Raw genomic sequence first — 26,617 nt, 5'->3', positions numbered from 1 at the left:
ACACAAGGATGTTTGTAAAATTCAACAGGCTACTAAGCAAGTCACAGTTTAGCAGTTACAAGTGTTCATGTTACAGCAGGTATACTATGTAAAATTATAGACTCCAGGGAATGGCAGAAGCAAGGTTAAGAGGATGGTTCACAAATACAGGACATGTCAAACAAGATATATCTGAGATTGTCTTCTATTAATTAAAAATCATCTTACTTAGTTTTAAGTCCTTGATTTTATTAATTGGATTTTATGAGCTATATTCAATATTGGCTATAAGCAATTTCTAGATCTTTCTAAAAAAACTCATACTCTAGAAAAATATGTCATTCTGAATCGTACCATCATTATCTAACTAAAACTAAACAAAATTTAGTTTGTCCATAAGTATCTATGGTAATCAATTTTATCTTTCAACTGCTCCAGGTTGTGGGGCTCAGTTATTTGGTTAAACTCCAGGCCAGATGCTGTTGTGAAAGTGTTTTTTTAGATATAATTAACACTTAAACCAGTAAACTTTTTAAAACAATTTACAATATTGTATATATTCAAGGTGTACAACATAATGATTTGATATGCATATATACTGTAAAATAATTATCACAATCAGTTAAATAACATGCAGATTTCCTTTCATAATGTGGATGAGTCTCATCCAATTACTTGAAAGCCTTACCAGAAAAGACTGATGTCCCAAGAGGAATAATAAATTCTGCCTCCAGAATACCTTTGGACTCAAGACTCCACCATCAACTCTTCCCTGTATCTCCAGTCTAACACCCTGCCCTGCAAATTTCAAACTTGCCAGCCCACACAACCACACAACCTGTGAGCCAGAGCCAGTTCCTTAAAATGTCTCCTCTCTCTCTCTCTCTCTCTCTCTCTCTCTCTGTTGGTCTGTTTCTCTGGAGAACACTAATAAAGGTTCCATATTTCCAAATTGTATTATGCCTTTAAAAATAAATACCCCAGATGACAGTATCTCATTTACTTCTATACTCTTGGCACCAGTACACAGTACACACTCAATAAATAATACCAGTAGACATTAATACATGAAAAAATAAATAAATAAATCAAACAAACAATAAACTGTTACCTTTAGCTGGGCAAACAGAAAATGCTATCTCTCCTCCTGTGTTTATGGGTTGCCATTGAAACTGAGCAGAACAATTCTGAGGATTATACAATCTAACTGTCCCCCGAAAATACGTTTGTATTAAGAAGCCTCGTGGTCTCAGTACTAGCTCATTAGGAGAAAGCTCAAGTTTTACTAGCTGGACAACTGCCATCACTAGGATGTGTCCACTGGGTACGTTGTTCACCGTAAACGTGAAAGACCTGTAACACAGCAAAAGCATCCACATTTAACTGATGATAGCTATTTGTGATTATAGAATTCAGCTACATGTAAAATGCAGAGAGCATTGATTAACATCCACAGTTATTAGCATGTAACACTTTAATTGTGAAAGATAATTAGATTGCTACTAAAATATCAATTTATATATCTAAAAATTGATGCACATATAGCTTCTATGTTTGGAGAACAAATATACAATACAATTATTCAGGCAAATGAATACCTATTCTACAAAAGTACACTTTGAATCTAACAAACAGGAATTCAAAAATAATTCTTACTTCCAAAAGTTTCCAACGGTAGGAGATTCAAATATCACTGAAATGTAAGTACTGGATGTAGGTGGAATTACATATGAAAACTGATTGGTCTTCTGAAGTTCTTCTAAATCAATATCTAACTGGAGCAAAACATGTATAGGTAGCATATTAACAACATGAAGTGCATGAGTATTTGGAGAGTTCACACAAATATTACCAAAGTTAAGGACAGAAGGCCCTGAAAAAAATGAAAAGTATTTTGTTAAATTTAAAGTTGGCAAATGGGTTCATTTACTTTTTAAGTTTTCAAAATATATTTTGATCAACCAATTTATATAAAAACGAAATTTAGAAAAATATTTACCATAATATCTGAAATTATTAAGTAAGCATTTTTTCTACATGATCATAATTAAATGTTTGGACATTATTGGCTATAATTCAATATAAATATATTCTAATTATATGGAAAACTATATGACTGAACAAGAACCATTCACTATAACTTATCTTAGTACCTTGATTTGCAACACTTCAACACCTTCTCTATTCCCACTAGTACAACTATTTTGTTCACTTATCTGTAATTTATGGAAACTGGTAAATTTCCCATGACCCATTGCTTAAGTTTTCCCCTTAAAATGCCCAGGGTTTTATAAAAAAAAGCAATTTTAATAATTTTTAGTTTTGCCTTGCCTTTAACAGCTTAATTTAGTTAAGACTGACATATGGTAAACTGAACATACTTAAAGTATAGAATTTCATTAGTGTTGGTGTATGTATACACCTGTGAAACAATCACCACAATAAAGAGTGAAGATTCATCACTCCAAAAATTTTGTGCTCCTTTACATTCCTTCTCTCCCACCATTCTCCATGTTATTGTATGCTGAATTATTCCCTAGAGAATCTGCCTATCCACATGAATCAATTATCCTCTGTCCACATCTCCCTCATAGCCACCTTAACCATGGTTGGGATAAAATGAGAACTCCCACTTCAGACCATTATAGTCACTACTTCTTTAATCATAATTGTCCTCCAATCACTTGGTGAAAATGGATCTGGGGGTTACATTGCATAGCACCTCCATAAGGTTAAAAAGGAGTTTTCACTTGTTCTCCTAACTCACAGTCAGCCCAGATGCCTCATGTCTTTACCTCACACAGGTATCTGCCTCTGCTTAAATGTACTTCTCAGAGATGCTAGCCACCTCATAAAAGATACTCTCCATGAAAACATTCTATTGTTCTTGATCTACTTGACCTGCTTTATGTTTCTTCATACCTTGTATACCAATGACGTATTACATAAGGATAAGTTTATTATCTCCCTCCTACCCCACCCAAAAGTAATCTCTATGAGAGCAGGAACTCAGTCTGTTTTCTTCATTGCTGTATCCCTAGAACCCAGAACTGTGTCTAGTATATGGCGGTCATTCAATCAACATTTTAAAATGACTGAATGGATAAGGGAATTACAATTAAACTTCAGGCATTTTCTAATGCAGCACACTCATCTTATGAATGAAGTGTTTTCACTAAAACTTTCTAAACACTTATTATGTGTAAGGCACTCGGTTTACACAATTATACTGTAGGGTAGGCAATATTATCACTTCCTATTTTACAAATGAAGAAACTCAGACCCATAGAGGTAAATTCTAATGTCATTGCACTAGTAGGTTGCAGAATCAAACCCAGTTTGGTCTCATCACAGAGTCTTCCTACCCTATAGCACACACTGTGTTCCTGAAGCACACAAACACAATTCCAGAGAGAGCTAAGCTAAGAATCCAAGTTTCAGGCATAGCTACATTATGCTACACATAAACGCATACATAGAAAATTTCTGTAATAATAAAGCAAATATTTGAATAAAAAATTGGGCAAAGAATTTGAAAGACATTTCTCCAAAGACCATATATGACATACGTAGACATTTCTCTAAGTGAGTACATGAAAATATATTCAACATCTTATTCATTTAGGGAAATGAACATCAAATCTACAATGAGATAACACTTCATACTCATCAGGAGGTCTATAATCAAAAAGACAGAAAATAACAGTGCTGGTGAGAATGTTGAAGAAATTATAACCCTTATACATTGCTGATAGGACTGTAACTTTGTGCAATCGCTTTGGAAAAACATTTTAGAGGTTTAAGTTAGATATAAATTTATCATACAACCCAGCAATTCCACTCCTAAAAATCAGAGAATTTTATGTGAATGTTCATAGCAGCATTATTGATCATAGCCTCAAACTGAAAACAACTAAATGTCCATCAACTGGGGAACTGATAAACAAAATGTGGTATACTCATAAAATGAGGTACTATTTCAATATAAAAAGGGACCAAAATATTGATTCTACCACATGGGTGAGCCTCAGAAACATTGTGCTGAGTGTAAGAAGCAATATATGAAAGACTAGATATTGTACTATTCCATTTATGTTCAAAATAGGCAACTATATAGAGACAGAAAGTTGATTAATGGTTGTCTGAGGCAAGGGGTAAAAATAGAAAGTAACTGGTTGGGGCGTGGTATCTTACACCTGTAATCGCAGCATTTTGAGAGGCCAAGGCAGGCAGATCACTTGAGGTCAGGAGTTTGAGACCAACCTGGCCAACATGGTGAAATTCCCGTCTCAACTAAAAATACAAAAAATTAGCTGGGTATGGTAGCACTGTGCCTGTAATCCCAGCAACTCAAGAGACTGACTCAGAAGAATACCCTGAACCCAGGAGAAGGAGGTTTTGGTGAACCCAGATGACGCCACTGTACTCCAGCCTGGGCAACAGAGTGAGAGGGAGGGAGGGAGGGAGGGAGGGAGGGAGGAAGGAAGGAAGGAAGGAAGGAAGGAAGGAAGGAAGGAAGGAGGAAAGGAAGGAAGGAAGGAGAGAGAGAGAGAGAGAAGAGAGAAGAAAGAAAGAAAGAAAGAAAGAAAGAAAGAAAGAAAGGAAGGAAGGAAGGAAGGAAGGAAGGAAGGAAGGAGGGAAGGGAGGGAGAAAGGAAGGAAGGAAGGAAGGAGGGAAGGGAGGGAGAAAGAAAGGAAGGAAAAGAAAAAAGAAAGAGAGAGAGAGAAAGAGAGAGAGAGGGAGGGAGGGAAGGTGGAAGGAAGGAAGGAAGGAAGGAAGGAAGGAAGGAAGGAAGGAGAGAAAGAGTAACTGCACATGGGCATGAGAGTGATGGCAGCATTCTAAAATTAAATTATGAAGGTGGTTACACAACTTTAAATTTACTAAAATTCATTCTCTCAATCATACTTAATTAATATGACTACTCTGAGGACCTCTTATATTTCCAAAGGTGATACACGCACACTTTAAATTTTATGAAATATAAATTATACTTGAAGAAATTTTTTTAAAAAAAATAAAGGCTGTAGTAGGTTTTTGTGTATTCTCACCAACAATTACTTGATGAATTTGCTTTGGTGTCAAAATTAGACTGCAGTCATGTTTTTCCTGGAGTGTGGATGGGTCTGATTTAAGTCTTTTTATAATCTGTAAAAAAATCATATTTTTCCAGAATTATTCATTATTAGCAAAAGCTATTTTAAGAATTCTCATGGAATAATCAAATGTAAAACGTTGCACATGCCTTTCTTTTGAGTGACTGCTCCTCCTGGGATGCTATACTCCTTGTGGTTAACAATTGTTTTGCTTTGATTGAATTCTCTGCTGAAGGGAGCTTCTCTTCTATATCAGCTACTGAGAGTGCAGGTGACTTTAGACCTGACTCTAAGCCTATGTCTGTATCATTATATGAATGCCTTTTCTCCCTATAAAATTAATAATAACAATAATCAGTAATTGCAGTCAAGTCATTCAGAAAATACATCTATAAATTCAAGCATTTACCATAGCGCATCTTGCTGCTGTCTCACTCATATCCATGTACCCAGACAGGTGCACTACTCTGCATAAAATTGTCCTCTGTGGAGGAGACCCCCTCCTCAAACACCTCAAGGAAATTATCCTAATACCTGCCACACCCAAGGACAGCCAATGACTGATATGGACCACAAAAGACAAGCATCTTTGGCTCAAGACAGGAACAACCATTTGGTAAAATTTAGTCTCAAGAGACCCTGGGCATTAGGCTGACTGGAAACTTTATTTGAAATACATCTTTCCTCAGCTTTCACTCCTTCCCTATATTGTTTCCCTCATCTGTACAAGTTTCCCTTGAGAGCACACACTCCATAAATCATAGGCACTGGAATCCCCATCTCAAGATCTGCTTCTGGGGAAATTCATCTAAGACATCTCCAAGTCAAAAGGTAACAAAATAAGTAATTATAGTTAAAGCAGCTCACTGTTTTGCTTTTATTGTGTATTGAAATGTCATTTAAAACATCTAAAATAAAAAAGAAACCAAAGAGTAAAAAAAAAAAATTCTGATTCTGTAGACACTATGATCCGTTGCATATTGTTTGAGGAATTGAACATACCTCTCTGCTCGTTTCCGCAAGCGTATACTTCTTAAATAATTAAGATACATTGAATAATACTTTGCATGGTATTTCCTTTGCTGTTTTTCACATATAGTACATGCAGAATCAGGATTCACAAAGTTAAATCTTGGAACAGTTATGAGAGTGGTTCTGCAATATAAGCAAGTCATGTCAATATTTTCATATATGCATTTGTTCAATCAGTATTTATTAAGAGGCTCCTAGCCAATTTCTGTGTCAGGTGTTGGGTGTGGAATGGCAAATAGGATAGATTCTAGTCCTTCCCCTCGTATGCTATTCTATATCAAGATTGCATGTAGAACTAGAGTGAAGCCTATATTTTCTTAATCTAATAAAAATCCTTTGTAAGGTCACTAGGATGTAATGGTGCCTATTCTAAACCCGTATTTGAATAATTAGTCAGATAGGCAATTTGGACAGTGCTAGATTACACATAAGACTCCAAGAAACTAGATCTGAATCTGACTAGTGTTTTCTAAAAGTTAACTCTTTTTAGATCATTATGATCAAAATTAGGGGGAAAATGTAGAAAAATGAATCTTTTTGCTAAAAATGCTACCTCCTTTAAACTTCACAGCTTATGAAATAACTATCAACAATAAATCTATATAGAGAAAACAATTCATAAAAGAATTGTGAATTACTTTATATCTAATATTCACTCAACTAGGTTTATGCTCTTCCTTTTTATCCACCATACATTTTCAATAAAAAGTAATGTGCAAGTATTCACACCTTCTGCATTTGGTCTACCTCAATCTTCACCAAATGTTCTTAATCATTAAGATGTTCACCCTCAATAATTAAAACATCAGTATGAAGATATTAGTCATAAAGTCAAATGAAAATTAATTTTTCTTCTTTTCTTCAACAATTCCTCAATGTTTACAGTAACGGCATTAGCTATGTTAAATACTTCAAGAGGGTGTAGAAACAAGACAGGAAACAAATATTTTGTTGTTCAAAGATAACTGTTGATACTTAAATTTTCTTCAGGCCCTGAGACACTTAACCATCTTTAGAACCTAGAAATAATTCCCATATATATATTTGAATTCCTGAGATCTATAACAAGGAGAGAGGCATAAGGAAAGGAGTAGTGGTGTAAATGCGTTAAATGAGAAAGACCTATTAACATATCTAAATCCTTATCAGCTCCTTAGAGAAACATCTAGAAATACCTCTGCAGCTTAAAAAGATAAGTTTTATAAAATATGCAAAGTACAAGGGACATAAATTACTATGGAAATAAAATATTTTTCCTCATTTATTTATTCAAAATAATTTACTAAGTGCCCAACATTGTTCTAAGCACAACGCATTCTGCAGAGAAAAATTCCTACCTTATTTTTTTCTCAAAAATTGAAAAGGTAAAATGCATTAAAATAAAATAGAAATTACAATTACCAACAAGTAAATATACTATAAAACTTATTTCATTACTTAAAGCTACTAATTGTTAGCCAGAAAACATAAGGACTAAATATTGTCTTAACTATTCATATGAAAAAAGTGTTCATTGAGAAAAATAGTTATGGTCAGGGGATAAATAGTAAAAACCAAGCCTTGTTTTTAAAATTCTGCTATTTTTAGATCATCTGATTAATATATATAGAAACAAAATAATAATATTAACACATTACATCTCTATATAGATACACGTGCATAACCTTAAGAAAGAGCTGAAAAAGATACATAAAAAAATATTGCCAGAAGCCACCACTGCAGGGTGGGAGCAAACAGAATGATATATATTATATCTTTTTTATAATATACAATTATATAAAATGCAGTCTAAGTGGTTTTTATGGTTCTGTGTTTTATGGTGCTCATCAAGTAACAGTTTTTAAAAAGGCTAAGTTGGTTGGAATTTGTAAAACAATAAGATATACTATAGAAAAACCTGGACTTTTCCAATTATAGACAATAAAACAAGTAGGTCCTAAAAACCAAATGGTATTGCAAGAAAATGTCTGCAGAATTAAGTGAGCTTAATGACTAACCAAAGCTAAAAAGACAAGTGCAGAAAGTCCAGAGCCATTGCAAAGTTTAGATACTTTACTAGTAGCATACAAGCAGGCAGAAAAAAAAATGCATTTCAGTCTCAAATGTGTAAAAACTATTCATGGGCATAGGGTCCAGATAAGCATGTTGAAATGCCTGGTTCACTTCTTACTACCATTGGAAAGTTAGTAATTGATTTGAGATTTGGATAAATATAAACTGATGTTAAACACTTTTTATCATCCTAATTGGGGAGGTTTAAGTTCACTTTGTGAAAGGTTATTTAAAATGTGTCTTTGAAGGGGTCAAACAAAGATGATGATGATTATGATAACCATGATTGTTTCACACAATTTTATTTTTAGCTTAAATAAACTCAAGCTGTCAACCATACTTAATAAACATTTCTACTCTGAGGACTTGTTACATTCCCAAAGGTGATTGTTTACATTTTTCTTCTATACTTGTCAACAGCATATTTTAAGAATATTTTATATACCATTCACTTCCTGACAAGTACATAGGAGAGGTGAAAAGAGGTTAGATAAAGAAAACACAGTGGCATTCAACAACCATCTCACTCCATGTTAAAAAAAAAAAAAAGGAAAAGAAAATTGCAGTTTTGTTATTATTGCTATCATTAGTGTTATACAGTGGGATCTGATCAAACCTCTGCATGTCATGTTGTCCACCATACTTTTCAAAATTTCAGGTTTTTATAATATTTCATGTTACCTAAAATGTTTATGGTGGTCTGTAGACCTGATAGTTGCAGTTCCATCTTCAGGAAAAGGTAACAGCACATCCTTCCCTGACTCTCCACATGAGCGACGATTGTGAGTGCATTTTATGGTGGACTTAAGCACTGATAGAGGTGCATAAGTCTTGCATTTTGCCAAGTCTTCAACTACAATCTTTTCCGCAGGATTACGGATCACAGGCGATATACCTTTTATAGAAATGAATATTAAGTTTATAGATGGTATTTTTAATGTCAACTTTATAAGCAATAATCATGAATTAATTAATACACTAGATAATTGATTCTAACTTAAATGCTCAACTCCTAAACACATTTTGAAAATACAAATCATTAATTAAAAAAGACCTACACAACACAATTTAGCAAAATAATAAAATATGAATAATAAAAATGCATATATAAAAACATAAAATATGATAACTTGAAGGATTTAAGTTGGCCCATATGAAAGTCAATTTTTTGTCGGTTAAAAACAGTTGACTATCAGCAACTTCATATAGTTCAACATATAAAAGATAAAGAGGAATTAGATAAAACAGTAGCAACAAGTAAATCCATGGAATAGTCAAAAACAGTTTATATTATAGACTCCTTCAGCAACCAAACTAAGAAGAATAATATATATAAACAATGAAAAAATTAAATAAACTGTATACATCACTAAACCAGTGCTACGTAAAGTGCAATCCTCAGAATGGCAATAATGGCAGTGTCAGCATCTACTGGGAACATAGTAAAAATGTGGGTCTTTGGACTGTAACACAGAGAAGCTTAATAATCATTGCTAAGATGTAAGCCAGTGATATGTGTATTAACAGGCCTTCTAGGTGATTTCAATGCATGTTAAAAGATGAGAACTCCTAGGTCAAACCACATCATATTATATACACATACGTATATATACACACACAAGTATATACACACACACACACACACACACACACACACGTGTGTGTGATTAAGCAATTAGCATATTAAAATAATCTTAATTTAACAACAATAACAACAAAACCAAGTGGCATTACACAATAGCATACCAGGAATAATTTTCCTCCCAACTTCCATGGTGGGAGCTTTGCAGATGCTGTTGAAATCTAAAGATACATGATAGAAAGCTTTCATTGATAAAGACTGTGAATCTTCATCTGCCACTAAACCAATGATCTCTAACATCTGTTTCACTTTGAAGACTCCAAGTTGATGTGGTACAAAGGAAAACGTCACATTCTAAAATAAAACAAAGAAACAAACAAGATGAAAAGTAACCACTAATAAACTGGTTGAAAAAAAGTTAAAAGCAAAAGCAAATCTTAAAAAAAAAAACAAAAAAGAGTTAATAAAATTTCAAGGAAAGCTAGTTTATAATGGTAATATGAAAGTACTTAAGTACTTCACATAGCACTGACAAACTTTTAAAATATTCATTATCAGAAAATTATTTAAGAAAAATTAAACATAATACCAAAGCACTTTCAGAATGGTGGATTAAGGACCTCCAAAAGCCTACTTCTCCAGAAGAGGAAAGAGAACACTGGCAATAAAAATTGTCAAAATGAACTATTGTCAGATATTTGAAAACACCTAAAGGCTCACAAAAATCCAAGGAGTATTTACTTAAAGAAAAAAGATTGAATCTCTGAAGGAACAGAAGACTGTGCCACTTTTACTTGATGGAGTCCCATTCTTTAAAATGTAGCTTTGCAGTCACTTTGAAAAACAACAGCCTTGCAACTGTGGTAACTGAAAACCATTAGACTAGTAGCCAAAGGAGGGAAAAGAATGAGTTTGGAACACTCCAAAAGCCTCACTAGTAGAGGCATGTACATATGTGTTTTGTAACACATGATTCAGCGTTCACCCTGAGTGAACAATGCTCTCTCCAGTGCTTTGTCAAATATATAGTTATATTTTACTCTGTGTATGCGCATGTGCAGCAATTTTTGAACATCTAAGTAACTTGAGGTGGCATTACCATTTAAGGCTAAAATGAGGCTATTCATAAATAAATGCACAAATAGAAAAATTTAAAAATCACTTAGAACAAGATATTCAGATGGTATTTGAAAAGCTCTGAAATCTAGATTGCATCTGCAGGACTTTGTATATTCCCAGAAAAGAATTAAGAAAGCACTCATGTCTCATCTATAGCTGAATTTGAATTAAAGACTAGAAAGAGTTGTAAACTACTTGACAGAATATTGAAGACATGCCCCAACATACTTACTTATACAGAGGCTCTGGATATAGGCTGTGAGACTTATTGATTCAAAGAATTTAAGGGAACCTCTGTCAATTATTAGCTGAACACTAAGTTAACTGAGTAGAGACTTTATTGGCTGCACACAATAAAGAAAAAGCTTTCACAGAATTCGTCTAGAGAATCACTAAATAAAGAAAACAACAACAAAAAAGCACAACAAATACTGCAATGCTCTGATTTCCATAGTTGCCAAATTATATTATTTAAAATGCCCAGTTTTGTACATGGAAAAAAAATGTGAAACACTCAAATAATCAGGAAAGTATAGTCAATACCTAGGAAAGATGCAGTTCATAGACAATGTCCCTATGGAAATCCAAATGGTGAATTTATTAGACAAACATGATAAGTTAACTACTGTAAATATTTTCAAAGAACTGGAGGGAAACAGATCAAAAGAATTAAAGGACGTATGTGTACAATGTCTCACAAAATAGACAATTTCAATAAAGTGCGGAAATTATAAAAAAAGAACAAATAAATGATCTGGAATTGAAGAGTAACGTAACTAAAATTTTAAATTTACTTAAGGGACTCTAGCAGATTTGAACTGGCAGAAAAACTAATCCATGAAATTAAAGACAAGACATTTGAAATTATTCAGACTAAAGAGAGATACATAGGGATAAAGAATAAAGAACAGAGTCTCAAGAGACTTTTGGGGACACCATCAAGCATAGTCACATGTGTATGATGGGAGTCTAAAAAGGAGAAGAGAGAAAGAAAAGGTCAGAAAAAATATTTGAAGAAGTAATAGATGAAAAGTTCAATTGATTATAAAGATAATATACATATCAAAGAAACTCAACAAAACCCAAGCAGGTTAAATCAAATAGATCCACACCTAAACACAACAAAGTCAAACTACCAGAAACCAATGAGAGAGAATCTTGAAACACTGCAAGAAGAAAGGTAATCATCATGTGAGAAGGTTTATTTAGACATGAAGAGCTAACTTCTTATCGGAAACTCTGAAGGCAAAAAGCAATGGGGAGGTGTGTTCAAATATTGAAGGAAAAAGACTCTAGATGCAAAATTCTGTAACCAGCACAACTATCATTCAAAATTGAAGTATAAATTAAGACATTTCCAGATAAATATAAATGAAGAGAATGTATCATTAGTAGATTTGCATTATAAAAATATAAAGGGAATTCATCACAATGAAGTAAAAGAACACTTGACAATAACTCAAATTCAGAAAAAGAAATTAAGAACACAGGTAAACATAACTACCTACACAGATAAATATAAAAGTATAAACTTACTTTTGTTTGCAATACTTTCCTGCTCCTATCTGATTTAAAAAGCAATGTATACAGAAATAAGTATTAGAGTATGGATGAGCTTTTAAAGAATAAGCACATATAATTTGTATGACGAGAATAGCATAAAGAGGAGACAATAAACAATTCTATTGAAGGAAAGTTTTTGAATATTATACAATTAAGTTGACATTAATGTGAATGAGACTGCATTACATAAAAAAAATTAAATGTTTTTAAAGTTTAGTCAAATAAATTATGAGGAAATTAAAATGGCATATTACAAAATATCTATGTAGTACAAAATAAAACAGTAATGAAATAATAGAAAACGAGGAGGATATGTAATTACAGAAAACAAATAGAAAAATAGCAAATGCAAATCCTATGTTACTAGTAGGTACGTTACATATAAATGGGTTGGCACACATTTACCTATGTAATAAACCTGTATATCCTGCACATGTACATCAGAATTTAAAATTAAAATTAAAATTTTTGAAAAAAGTAAATGGATTTTCTTTACATTCCTTTCCCCCAGCTCTGTTAAGGTATAGTTAATACATAAAAATTATTTGTATACAAATATATAGTATTTAATATGTAATTTAGAATAAATTTTGAAAAGATTAAATGAAGCTAAATAATATATCCTTACTGTTTTGTGTTGAAAATATTTATAGCCTCTTAGCAATTTTCAATTACACATTATTATTAACTATAGTCACCATGCTGTACAATAGACTCTGAGAGCTTATTCATTCTGTCTAACTGAAATTTTGTATTCTTTGATTGATATCTCATTAGTTTTCATCCACTATTCCTGGCAACCACAATTCTACTCTCTGCTTCTATGAGTTCAACTTTGATTCCACATATAAGTGTGGCCATGCAGTATTTGTCTTTCCAAGTGTGTCTTATTTCACTTAGCATAACATCCTCCAAGTTCATCCATGCTTTGCAAATGACAAGATTTCCTTATTTTTTAAGGCTGTATGGTATTCACACACACACAGACACACACACACACCACATTTTCTTTATCCAAAGGGAATGAAATCAGCATGTTGAAGAGATATCTTCACTTTCATGTTAATTGCAGCATTATTCTATAGCCAAAATATGCAATCAATCTGTTCATCAATAGATAAATGAATACACATAAATGGATTACACTGTACACTCAGAAAGCGGAGATTGGTGGAGTAGGCAAAAACATATAATCTACATATTGCCCACAAGAGGTACACATTGTATACAAAGATACAAATAGGTTGACAGTGAAAGGATGGCAAAAAGATATATCATATACAAACAATATTCAAAAGAGAGCAGGGCACCTATAGTAATATGAGACAAAATATATATTGATAGAAAAAGTTCTACATTTGAAAAAAGAGCATTTTATAATGATAAATGAGTCAAGACATCAGGAATGCCTATTATAACCACACATGCGCCTAATATGAAAAAACTGATAGAAGTGAAGAGAAAAACAGGCAATTCAACTATAATAGTGGGAGACTTTGATATCCCACTTCCAATAATGATTAGAAAAACTAAGCATATGATCAACAAAGAACAGAGAACTGAAAAACCAATTAGACCTAAAATATACCTGTAGAACATTTTACCTAACTACAGTAGAATGCACATTTTTCCAAAGCGCACATTTGCACTTTGAATGAAACTTTTTAAATATAGACTATGTTAGGTTATGCAATAAGCCTCAATCATTTAAAAGGATTGAAATCTGTGCAGTCTGTTTTCCAACCAAAATGTAATAAAATTAAAATCCATAAGAGAAGAAAATGTAAAAAATTCACACATTTTGGAAATTAAGCAATAAACATCTAAATAACCAATAGATCAGAGAATAAAACTACGAGGGGAATTCAACAATATTTTGAGATGAAGAAAAACTAAAACACAACATACCAAAACATATGGAACGCAGAAAAAGCAGTGACAAGATAGCAATTTATGGTTATAAATCAATGTATTTTTTAAAAAAGACCTTTAATTAATAATCTAACCATCCACCTTACGAAATTTTTTTAAAAAAGAACAAAGTAAGTTCAAAGGGAGTAGAAGGAAAGGAATAATAAACACGAAAGCAATAATAAATAACAAAGAGAATAGAAAATGTTAGGGAAAAAATCAGTTCTGAAACTATGTCTTTGAAATGATTAACAACACTGAAAAAAAAATTAGCTATACTTAATAAGCAAAAAAAGAGAGGATTAACTTTGCTAAAATCAGGAATAAAAGAAAGGACGGCCAACTTTACATCAGTAAAAAGGGTTATAAGGTAATGTGATCAACAATTGAATAACAACAAATCAGATAACCTAAATGACATGGGGAAATTCTTATAAAGAGAAAGACATAAACTACTGAAACTAACCCAAGAAAAAGTAGATAATATGAATAGCCTCACAACAAACAAAGAGATTGAATTAATAGCCAAAAAATTTCTGGCAAAGAAAATCCCAGGACAAAATGGCTTTGGTGGTAATTTCTACCAACCATTTAAAGAAGAATTAGTGCCAATCTTTCACAAGCATTTACAAAAAAATTAAAAGAAGAGAGTACTTCTCAATTCAGTCTGTGGTACTGGTTTTATTCTGATACCAAAATCAAAATATTTTTTAAAATCTCTAGTCTTATGACACTTATGAATATATATATGCAAAATTCCTCAACTAAATACCATCAAACTGAAACCAGCAAAATGTAGAAAAGATTATATACTATGTATGAGTATGATTTCAAGTTTAACATCTACATGTCAATGTAATGCACCATCTTAATAAAGGACAAAACCACATTATCATTTTAATAGACACAGAAAAAGTAGTTCCAAATACAATGCATTTCCATAATAGAAACATGCAACAAACTAGTAATAGAAGGGAAGTCTCTCAAGTTTATAAGGGCAGCCTATGAAAATCTTACAGCTAAAATCATACTTAATGATAAGAGACTGAATGTTTTCCCCTTAGATCAGAAACAAGACAAGATACCCCTTTTGCCATCGCTATTTAATATTGTACTAGAGGTTCTAGCTAGGACAAGTAGGTAAGAAAATAAGTAAATAAAATGAATCCATGTTAGAAAGAAAGATGTAAAATGACCTCCATTCACAGGTGACATGATCTCGTATCCCAAAGAATCCACCAAAAAACCACCAGAACTAATAAATGAGTTCAGTAAAATTTGCAGAATACAAGGCCAATATGCAGAAATCAACTGCATTTATATACACTAGCAATGAATAACCCAGAAATAAAACTAAGAATTCAATTTCATTTACATATCATCAAAAAAGGATAAAATATTTAGAAATAAATTTTTCAAATAATTACAAGACTTGTACACTGACTACTACAAACATTATTAAAAGGCATTAAAGAAGACCTAAATAAGTGTAAAGACATACAATCTTGTGGATCACAGGATTTAATACTGTTAAAATGGCAATATTCGTTAAATAGATTTACAGATTCAACACAATTCTTATCAAAATTCCAGCTGCCTTTTCTTTTCGCAGAAATTAGCAAGCGAATGTTAAAGTTCATATGTATTTGCAAGCATCTCGCATTAGGCAAAAGTCTTCTTTAAATAGAAAAAATTTGGAAGGCTCATATATCCCAAATTCAAAAAGTATCATAAAGCTGCAGTAATTACAGGTCTGGTACAGTGGCTCACACCTGTAATCCCAGCACTTTGGGAGGCTGAGGCGGGCAGATCATTTGAGGTCAGCAGCTCAAGAGCAGCCTGGCCAACATGCTGAAGTACATTGTCTCAAAAAAAATAAAAAGAGTTACAGTAATTAATATATCGTGGTACTGACATAGGATAAATACAGATAGGCAAAATAGAATTTTTAGTCTAGAAATCCTTACATTCATGGTCAATTGATTTTTTTATATATGTGACAATATTCTGTGATAACTTGACATCTCTATGAAAAAAATACATTTCAACCTCTGAATCATGCCATGTATAAAAAATAACAAAATGGATAACAGATTTAAAAGTTTGAGCTAAAATTCTTACTGAAAAACATAGGAACAAAACTTAATGAACTCAGACAATATATGACTACTTAGATATGATACTAAATGCACAAGAAACAAAAGGAAAAAACAGATAAATTGAACTTTATCAAAATAATTAATTTTATCCTTCAAAGGAAACTATCAAGAAAGTGGGAAGACAATCCACAGGATGGAATCAAATATTTGTGATTTCTGTATCTGTCAAAGGACTTGTATTGAGAATGTATAAAGAACTCTTGCAATTCCATAACAAAAAGGCAGACCAGTTAAAAATTAGTAAAATACATTCTATTAGTTTTCTATTTTGGAATAAAAAATTACCAAAAAGCTTGTTGGCTAAAATAACTCAAATTTCTTAGCTTACACTTGTCAGAAGGCTAATACAGGATGAAAATCAAGGTGTCAATAGGACTGTTTATTTCTGGAAGCTATAGCAGAGAATCTGCTTTCTTGCCTTTTCCAGATTCTAAAAGCCATCCCATTCTTCGGCTTATGCACCCCACCCCCTTCCGCCCTCAGAACCAGAAATCAATGGACAGTAAAGTCTTCCATCATTTTGACACTGACATATTTTCTGTCCTCCATTTCCACTTGTAATGAAACTGGGAGTACACAGGGTTCACCTGAACAACCCAGGCTAATTGTCCTATTTTAAGGTCAGTTGATTAACAGTCTTAATTTCAAGTGAAACCTGAATTAGCCCTTGCCATAGAACATCACATGTTCATAATTTCTAGAGATTAAGATAGAGATATTTTAGGGGGCCATTATTCTGCCTTATTATAGATATGCATAAATATTTCTCCAAAGAAAATATACAAATGGACAATAAGTATATGAAAAGATATTTGTCATCATTAGTTACTGAGGATATATAAATGAAAACCATAAGGACATGCCACTTTGCACCCATTGGGATGGCTATAATAATAATTAAAAAAAGAAATACATTAACAAGCATGGGAGGGCATGGATAAACTGGAATGTTTATTTATTGCTGGTGGGAATCTAAAATGGTACAATCACTTTGGAAAACAGTATGACAGTTTCTCAAAAAGTTAAACATACAGTTTTCATATGACCCCAACAATTCCATTCTTAGGTGTGTTTCAAGAACATTAAAACTTTCTCCACACAAAAATTTGTACATGAAAGTTGACAGCAGCATTATTCATAATAGCCAAAAGGTGGAAACAACCCAAATGTCCCTCAATTGATGACTAGTTAAACAAAAGGTGATATATCCTTACAAAGGAATATAAATTGGCTATAAAAATGAAGCATTCATACATATTACAATGTGCATGAACCCTGAAAACATTATGCTAAATGAAAGAAGCCATACACAAAATGCCATATATAAATATAATATTTATAGAAAATGACCCAAACTGGAAAACCTACTGACTAGAGAATAGATTAACATTTGCCAGGGGCTGATGAATGAGGAGAAGGGGAGACTGCTAATGGGCATGGGGTTTCTTTTTGCGGTGAAGAGAATGTTGCGGAATTAGTGCTGATGTGTGCACTCTCTGAACATATTAATACCGCTGAATTGTATACTTCAATATGTGAATTTTATGGTATGTGGATTACATATCTATAAAGTTGGTATTTAAAAAGAATAATCTTATCACATTTCTAAATAGTCAAAAGCTCTTTGACCAGTCAGTGCAAGTCACAATTGTCCAGTGTCTACCATATTTCTTACATTCACATTTTTACTAATTTGAAAAGGGTTAGTGTAAGAGAAATTCACAATTGTAGAGGGTTAAAAATAATATTGTGGAATTAGCTATCAGATATGTTTTGAAAGATGCATATTGTAATGGAGAAAAATAATTGAGTGGGTAGGTTTAAGAGCCTTGGATTACAGGAAATCTAGGAAGCAGTTAAAAAGAAAACATTCAGTATAAAGTGGTTAACATTTGTTGCTATTCTATGAAAACTGATTACAGTCTATCCAAATTTGGAAGGAGAGAGTCATACTAATGAAACAGTAAGAGATATAAATAGGAGCTGCATGTGTATAAACACATATACAATAGTTCTTAATTGCAGTTGGGAGAAAGCTTCCTTCAATAACTTTATAAACTGCATCACTGCAGTGGAAGAAAGATGATAACATAAGAAACTGAGGAGAAACTGAATGCACTCATGTTTGCTATATTTAAGGCAGGGTTCGATAAACTTTTTCTGCAAATTGCCAGACAGTGAATGCTTTGGGCTTCATGGGGCATACAGTCTTCTCACAACCAGTCAACTCTGCATTTTGTGTAAAAATAGCCTTAGACAATAGGTGAACAATACAGAGTGGCTATATTCCGAAAACATTAATTACCAAAACAGGCATCAGGCCATATGTGACCTATGCACCATAGTCTTTTAACCCACGGTTTAGAGGATATGGAAAAGAGTTATCTGTGCAGCAATGAAAAGAAAATCAGCTCCTGACAAGCAGAAGCTGATCTAGTGCTCACAGGTATGCCTTGTTGTTCTCTTTTTCTGCTTTGCACCAGCAGCACAAGTTCTAGGCCTGTCTGGTAAATATCACCAGTTTCAAACTTCGAAATTCTACCCAAGCTTCAAGGTCTGGCTCATACTTTACTCTCCTATGAAGACTTTTCTATCTGGTTAGAAGTAAACATCCTGTTATCTGAGTTTCTATATCACCTTGTTACAACTTTATCTTAACATACTTTGCATTCTCCTTAAGCCATACCTACCTGTGTCTATGTCTAACATCCTAGAGGAAGTACCTATGTTTTGCATTTCTTTAAATTCCCTAGTGTCAAATGCTTTCACTGGCACATGACAGTCACTTAACAAATCACTATGGATTCTATATGAGTACTAATACAAAAGTTTTCATAACTAGGCCACAGAAGAGAAACTATTTATAAACACTGGTAGAACAAATGTTGTTTCTAATCCTCTGCATAGCATTTTAGCACACCTTAAAATGTTAACTGCAATGGAAAAGCAAAGAAAAATTATCTTACCACGATGCCGCCCTGATTAATCCTGCCCTTTTCAGGTTCAATTTTAAAATGTGCATTTCTTGGAAAGTAGTATATCACAGGAAGTAATTGGCATTGATTTTGTATGATAAAGTGAATTTCTGACCGTTCACCCATGAAACAGGGTTTAAAATTCAGAACTTTTCCTGGATCAAACTGTAGTAAAACCGGAATTCCTGATCCCGTCAGCGCTAATTCCATTTTCTGAAGTTGCTCATCTGTGAAAGCAATAATAACTGTTGAACATAAAAAGTGTTTGGGGAATCCAGAATATATTTGCTTAGTCCATTTGTTGTCTGAAAGACCTAATGCAAATTGGGTAGCTCATTCAATCTTTTCTTTCAACAAAATTATTGAGTGCCTTCTCTGTGTCTCGCCTTGGGGGTACAGCAGTGAATAAAAAAGACAACATTCCTGCTTTTACGGACTTTGCATTCTAGTGAGGTGACACTGACAATAAACAACCAAATAATGCTATATGTTTACACAGCATTTTGTAGAAGATAAGTATTATGGGTAAAAGTAAAACAAGGTGAGACAGAGTACAAGGTCTTGGGAATTCTGTTTTATGTAGCAATGTCCAAAAACGCCTCTCTGATAGGGAGATACTTGAGCCAAAGATATAAAGGGAGTCTGGAAAAAATATGTAAAAAATCTAGGAAAAGTATATTCCAGGCAGAGAGAACAGCAGGTACAAATATGCTAAGTCAGGAAATTGTCTGTCATGTTCAAACAACTTTAAAGAATCAAATACAGCTAGAGGAGAGGAGTAGAAAACTGGTGAGAAATTGTCAAATTTTAGATATATTTTTGAGGGTAGACTTAAGAAGATTTGCTGATACATTGGCCACAGAATAGGGAAATGAAGTGATAAAGGATGACTCTAAGTTTTTTGTCTTAGCAACCGAAATGACGGAATTGCCATTTCATGAAATGAGAGACTGAAGGAGGAGTCGGTTGTGGAAAAATCAGGAGTTCTGTTTGCGACATGTTAAGTTGAGATACCTAGTAGATATTCTAATGGAAATGTCTACTAGGCCACTCTGCATTTACAAGCTTAGGAGTGAAGATGAAGGAGGAAAGAGTGGAGACTTGAGGAGAGAATAAAAGGTATGTGATATTCATTTCAGATTGTGTAAGAGTGAATGAATGGGTAAATGCAATAGGAATGTCAAACAGCTTAAAGAACTCATTTGGGATTAGTGACTATAGACACAAAGTGAAACCTCTCAATACGTTTGTGTGTTTTTCTCCAACACAATCAGCTTCCCACGTGCACACCCAATGTAGATTCAAAGTTGAATTTCACAGAATTAGAGGTTTTTCAGACAGACACTATGGGAGACAGACCAACAGACACAAGTGTACATGAAAAAGAGTAATTATAATAATGGACAATTGAATAGAAGCTGGGCAAAAATATAATCATGAAGCTTTGGGGAAACTAGAAAGACGACAGCAGAAGAACAATTTTGCAGAGAGGGCAGTGTAACTAGAACTGAAGAAAAAGAGTTTGTATTTTTTCACTAATGCTCTTAGTAGCCAATCTTAGACTCTACGTTACCTTTAAGGCAAACCAAGTAACTCCATCCCTACCTATTCAAAACTAGATTTACCTGCAAACTTTGTACAAATGTGGAATTGCCATTGCTGTGTGGGATTGGCAGACATAGCTCAACATCACAAAACATGATATAAATAGTAACAGAACAATCCATTTCTGCCCAAGGAATACAGTTAAATCCTGCTCCATATCACTTATACCAACATACCCAATTTGCCTAAATATCCAGCATGATGACCTAACCCCTCCTTGGTATAGCTCACTTTCCTGGATTTGATTCATAACCTTCCTAATTCTCTATTTTCTCTTTCATCTGTCTTGCTAAGCTGAACTCCAAGTCCCATTCCATTTTTTTTCCTCACTACAACCAACCTAATATAACCTGAAATGGAAAACATATAAGACATCTTGACATGTGGCCTGCAAAACATGTACAATTACCAGTGTCCAATAACACTAGTTATTGGTCCTGCACCCTACTAGCTAGATCTTTTTTTTTCTGCTCCTATTTGTAGATTCTAAGAGAGCTGAAGGTTTAGTAGAGATGGAATGGGTCATTTGTGCCCATACCAATCCCTAAGAAAAAACCTAGGCATACATAGAAAAATAAATCAGGGTTTGTTTTTTTTTTATTCCTTAAACTCTAGATCATCATGTTTATCTAAAATCATTTTAAAATTATAAAGTAAGCTAACTTCTAACCTGGAAAATTACTACGCAAATAATTGTGAAGTTGACTTCTTTCCTAACATGCCACAGATGACACTTTAAGGTCTCTTGAACATGTTTGCGTTTTTGTTCTATTCAATAATTATAAATTTTATTAAATTGTCTCTACAGATATTGATGTTCAAATTTTTAAACAATTTAAATGTTTAAATTTAAATTTTGATAATTTTGTTAATTTCACACTTACTTTTGATGGTTTTATAGTCATCATCTCTCAAAAATCCATCTTTACTTCCTACTGACTCAAATCTCAAAAAGAGAACGTAGTCCTGCCTGTATGAAGGTCCAATATCCTTTTTACATTCATCCGTAAGTCTGTAAAAAAATCACAATGAGTTATTTTTAAAGTAAAGGTGGTACACTTTATCACCTTGTAAGAGGGAGTATCAACTCAATCTTTAAATCTATGCAAGCAAGTGAATGCTAAGGAATGAAAATACAACTGTGATCCATTTTCCAAATTTACTGCATAGCCAGAGAGATTTGCCAGAAGAAGGCTACAGGGTATAAAGCTCAGAAAAATGAGTTCATGCCAACATTGTAAAGACAAGAGTAATTTAAATTTACCAAGTCTTCAAGGTCCAGCTCAAATGCCACTTTCTCTGCAAAGGATTTTCTTTCCAGGCAAAATTCACCTCTAGCTTAGGAGTCTGATTAATTCTTTACAATAGTCCATCTTACTCTTGGGCGTAATAAAAAACATTTGTTACATATTTGACTTCTCCAATGTACTAAGTGCATATTGCCAGCCACGCTTTCATTGTGGACAAGTAATTTGGAGAACAAGATTTGCTAACAGTTAAATTTTGTTCAAGGGAAAAAGGAAAGGAAGTCTAGGAGGAAGGAAAATAGGAGCAAACGTAGAGATGGGTTATGTCATAGGTCTGCTCATTGGCTATCTTTGTCTTACCTAGAGGTCAGCTCTTCTAGCAGTGCAAGCTCAACTACATTTACAAAAGACTGATATGTAATATTAAATATGAATACAAATAGTATGTTCAAAACATGTTTAACTAAGACTTCAAATCGTACACATACCTACGATCTTATGCTAGACTCTCCAGGTAACCTGCTACCATGAAAAAGAATAGAATATTTGAAATTTCAAAGATCGTGTATTAAAGAGAATCTTATAGTTTCACCGAAGAAATTACTTGTATGAAGGTATCATTAATAAGGCAATTCTGGATTTACATATAGAACAATTACTTGATTTTTTAACCTCTTTAAATTACAGCAAGCTCTATCTTCAACAGGTAATCGATGTTACCAAGCAACCCTATTCCACAAAAAGAAGTACATTAAATATTACCCTCTCAGAAACAAGGGAAAATATACTTGCAATTGAATCAGTTCACACATACTGCAATCTATCAAGGTATCACTGAAATTGCTATTATGTATTTAAAACAGCATGTTCTTCAAATTAAATAGCAAAAAGTTCATGGAATTATGAAAAATGTACACTAGCTTACATGCTAAAAGTCTGTATGAATTTCAGCAAACAAGTTTGACTGATCCCAGGAAGGTGCTATAGGTTTAATACTTATGATAGTTAGCAATAACTTTGCCTTAACAGAAGCATTTCATCCTCTTTGGAGGGGCCTACAATGTGCTGCATGCACCTGACAATTCGTGGGGACAACAAGGTCTTGACTACACAAACAATTTGGGGCCACATTCTAAAACAACTTAAAACTTGTGCTTCCTCCACCCCATTTCCACAAGGTCTAGGGAGATTTTTAAGTTTCCATGAAGTACTTAGAACCATATTTAGAATTATTAGAAATATTACTAACCATGTTAGAAACATCTAGAACCATGACAAGCAAAATCTGATTTCTGCCTTCTGGCAAGTTTTACTATTATAGTATTAAAGTGAATCTGATTCAAGTACGGTTAGTCTACTTTCCATTAATACTTAACATTATAATGAAATTAATTTTTGCTTACTTTGGGCTGAAACAAAATGTAATTACAATCTTTTGATAAGGTTGTAAAGTCCCTTCATTAGGAACACAGGAGACAATGGTAGTAGTATCTATGTCCTTTACTTTTCTTATGGAGGTGAGACTATTTAAAGCAATATCTGTTCTTTGTCGAATATTCGTACCCTGTAATACAAAGTCAGAAATAAATGAGTATTAATGCAAAACACAAAAAATTTTTTCAAAGAGGTTATAAAATAATTATTGAAATTCCAGAATCAAGGAAATAGCAAATATATATCTTTAAAGTAACATTTATACATAAATTTGGCCAAGGCACATCATAAAATGGCAACAAAAGCCAAAATAGACAAATGGGATCTAATTAAACTTAAGAGCTTCTGCACAGCAAAGGAAATAATCATTAGAGTGAACTGGCAACCAACAGAATGGGAAAAAATGTTTGCAATCTACCTATCTGACAAAGGGCTAATATCCAGAATCTACAAAGGACTAAAGTAGATTTACAAGGAAAAAAAAAAAAAAAACACTTTTCTAAAGAAGACATTTATGAGGCCAACAAACATATGGAAAAATGCTCATCATCACTGGTCATTAGAGAAATGCAAATCAAAACCACATTGAGATACCATCTCATGTCAGTTAGAATGGCATTCATTAAAAAATCTGGAGACAACAGATGCTGAAGAGGATGTGGAGAAATAGGAACACTTTTACACTGCTGGTGGGAGTGTAAATTAGTTCAACCATGGTGGAAGACAGTGCGGCGATTCCTCAAGGATCTAGAAATAAAAATTCCATTTGACCTAGCAATCCCATTACTGGGTATATACCCAAAGGATTATAAATCATTCTATTATAAAGACACATGCACACGTATGTTCACTGTGGCACTGTTCACAATAGCAAAGACCTGGAACCAACCCAAATGCCCATCAGTGATAGACTGGATAAAGAAAATGTGAGACATATACACCAGGGAATACTATGCAGTCATAAAACATGATAAGTTCATGCCCTTTGCAGGGACATGGATGAATCTGGAAACCGTCATTCTCAGCAAACTAACACAACAACAGAAAACCAAACACCACATGTTCTCACTCATAGGCAGGTGTTGAACAATGAGAACACATGGGCACAGGGAGGGGAACATCACACACCAGGATCTCCTGGGAATGGAGGGCTGGGGAGGGACAGTGGGAGGCGGGGAGGTTGGGGAGGGACAACACTAGGAGAAATGCCTAATGTAGGTGACGGGGGGGATGGAGACGGCAAGCCACAATGTCACGTGTGTACCTACGTAACAATCCTGCAAGATCTGCACATGTACCCCAGAACTTAAAGTACAATAAAAAAAATTTTTGAAAAAAAATTTTAAAAATTGATGAGAACAGAAATACCTTCAATTAGCCATTGATCTATAAGAAGCACTTGTCTGATTTACTTCAGATATATATTACCATAAATGTTCACTTAATTTGTGAATTTTTTGAGGTTGCCATTGGATACATATGAAATCAAATCTATCTGCCCATATTAAAATGTATTTTGAATAATTAAAAAGCTTGTTGGTTATTAGTAGATTTAACACAATCTCTTTTAAATCATAATACCTGATATCCCCATCACACCATTTACTTACCAGTTCTTCTCCGACGGCATCATCTTGTATAATAGCCACCCAATTTATGGGCTCTGGGCTATTATTGTATATACGTGCATATTTAAGTTTTGATGTTCCGAAGTAAATAGTACCAAATCGTAAGCATTCTAGCCTTTGGTCATGACTTGTGTGTAATAATTCAATAATCTGCTCAACCACATGAGCTTTGATACTCAAGAGTGTCTCAGGTTGATCTTGCAAAAGCACTCTACAAGATAATAAAGTATGCACAGACATATATATTTTAATTAGAATTCTAAATACTTTTTCTCCTACAAATTTTGATAAACAAAAAATTTATAGAACCACATTATAATTAAAATTCAGTAGCCTAAGAGTAGTTCCTTTCACTTACGTAGCAGACGTTATCAGTTTCCTCTGTATATCTGAATCTACACAATGGAATGGCATATGTGCATGCTAATTCATTGTCTTCAGGAAACAACAAAGTTGTAAAACAATCTCATGAACTGACCCCAGAAACAACTCAATGGCATATTCATATTGCCAATTATTTAAGTGATTTGTATGGTTGCCTCTAGTTCTCAATTTCTGAAATTCTTTTATAATTCTTATCTCCCAAGTCCAACAGCTAATCTTATTCCCATCCTTACACCTCAATTCCTTACCATTTAAAGTATCTCCATAAAACCCACTGCTGGCTGGGTGTGATCTCACACCTGTAATCCTAGCACTGTGGGCAGCCGAGGAGGAAGGATTGCTAGAGTCCAGGAGTTTGAGAGGAGCCTAGGCAACACAGTGAGACCCTATCTCTACAAAAAATATACTTTTTTAAATAGTCAGGCATGGTGACACACACCTTTAGGTCCAGCTACTCTGGGGGCTAAGGTGGGGGAATTGCTGGAGCCTGGGAGGTCACGGTTGCAGTGAGCCATGATTGTGTCACTGCATTCCAGTCTGGGTGACAGAAAGAAATCTCATCTCAAAAGCAAAGCAAAACAAAATTCCCACTTTTTTGCTGAAATAATTATTTCTCCATTAAACTTCACTTCTCAGATGAATTTCAATTCCTTTGGGAACTGCTCTTTCATTTTTATCCCTCTCCAGCATAAATACAATCTTTCAATTTAGGCCCATCAGACACCATAGATAAGTGACTACTCCACAACCATCACCTAAGCCCTTATCTTACACTATATCCTATGACATTGGGCATTGTTTATTCCACCTCTTTACATATTACTCCTCCCTTTGCTTCCTTGACACCAGAA

General features: G+C 33.6%; 1 protein-coding gene and 1 long non-coding RNA gene across 2 annotated transcripts in view; one reads left to right on the top strand and one right to left on the bottom strand.

The window, feature by feature from the left end:
- CFAP47 (cilia and flagella associated protein 47) overlaps nt 1-26,617 on the bottom strand; it is a 443,615-nt gene that overhangs the window by 382,642 nt on the left and 34,356 nt on the right. Inside the window, exons 5-15 of the mRNA XM_032286197.1 lie at nt 25,365-25,593; nt 23,724-23,884; nt 21,958-22,085; nt 19,460-19,695; nt 9,906-10,095; nt 8,841-9,054; nt 6,078-6,230; nt 5,225-5,405; nt 5,031-5,127; nt 1,636-1,852; nt 1,091-1,332 (exon numbers count right to left, since the gene is read on the bottom strand). Of these exons, the coding sequence (XP_032142088.1) occupies nt 1,091-1,332; nt 1,636-1,852; nt 5,031-5,127; nt 5,225-5,405; nt 6,078-6,230; nt 8,841-9,054; nt 9,906-10,095; nt 19,460-19,695; nt 21,958-22,085; nt 23,724-23,884; nt 25,365-25,593 (2,048 nt within the window). The remainder of the gene's footprint in view (nt 1-1,090; nt 1,333-1,635; nt 1,853-5,030; nt 5,128-5,224; nt 5,406-6,077; nt 6,231-8,840; nt 9,055-9,905; nt 10,096-19,459; nt 19,696-21,957; nt 22,086-23,723; nt 23,885-25,364; nt 25,594-26,617) is intronic.
- Nucleotides 1-26,617, top strand: part of LOC116556812 — a 117,280-nt gene that overhangs the window by 83,261 nt on the left and 7,402 nt on the right. The gene's annotated exons all lie outside the window — the stretch shown is intronic.

This window comes from Sapajus apella, unplaced genomic scaffold, assembly GCF_009761245.1.
Source record: "Sapajus apella isolate SASKATOON/1434 unplaced genomic scaffold, GSC_monkey_1.0 scaffold17, whole genome shotgun sequence".
NCBI classification, from domain to species: domain Eukaryota; kingdom Metazoa; phylum Chordata; class Mammalia; order Primates; family Cebidae; genus Sapajus; species Sapajus apella.
The sequence above is the reverse complement of the archived record's forward strand: the minus strand, read 5'-3'. Positions and strand labels throughout refer to the sequence as shown.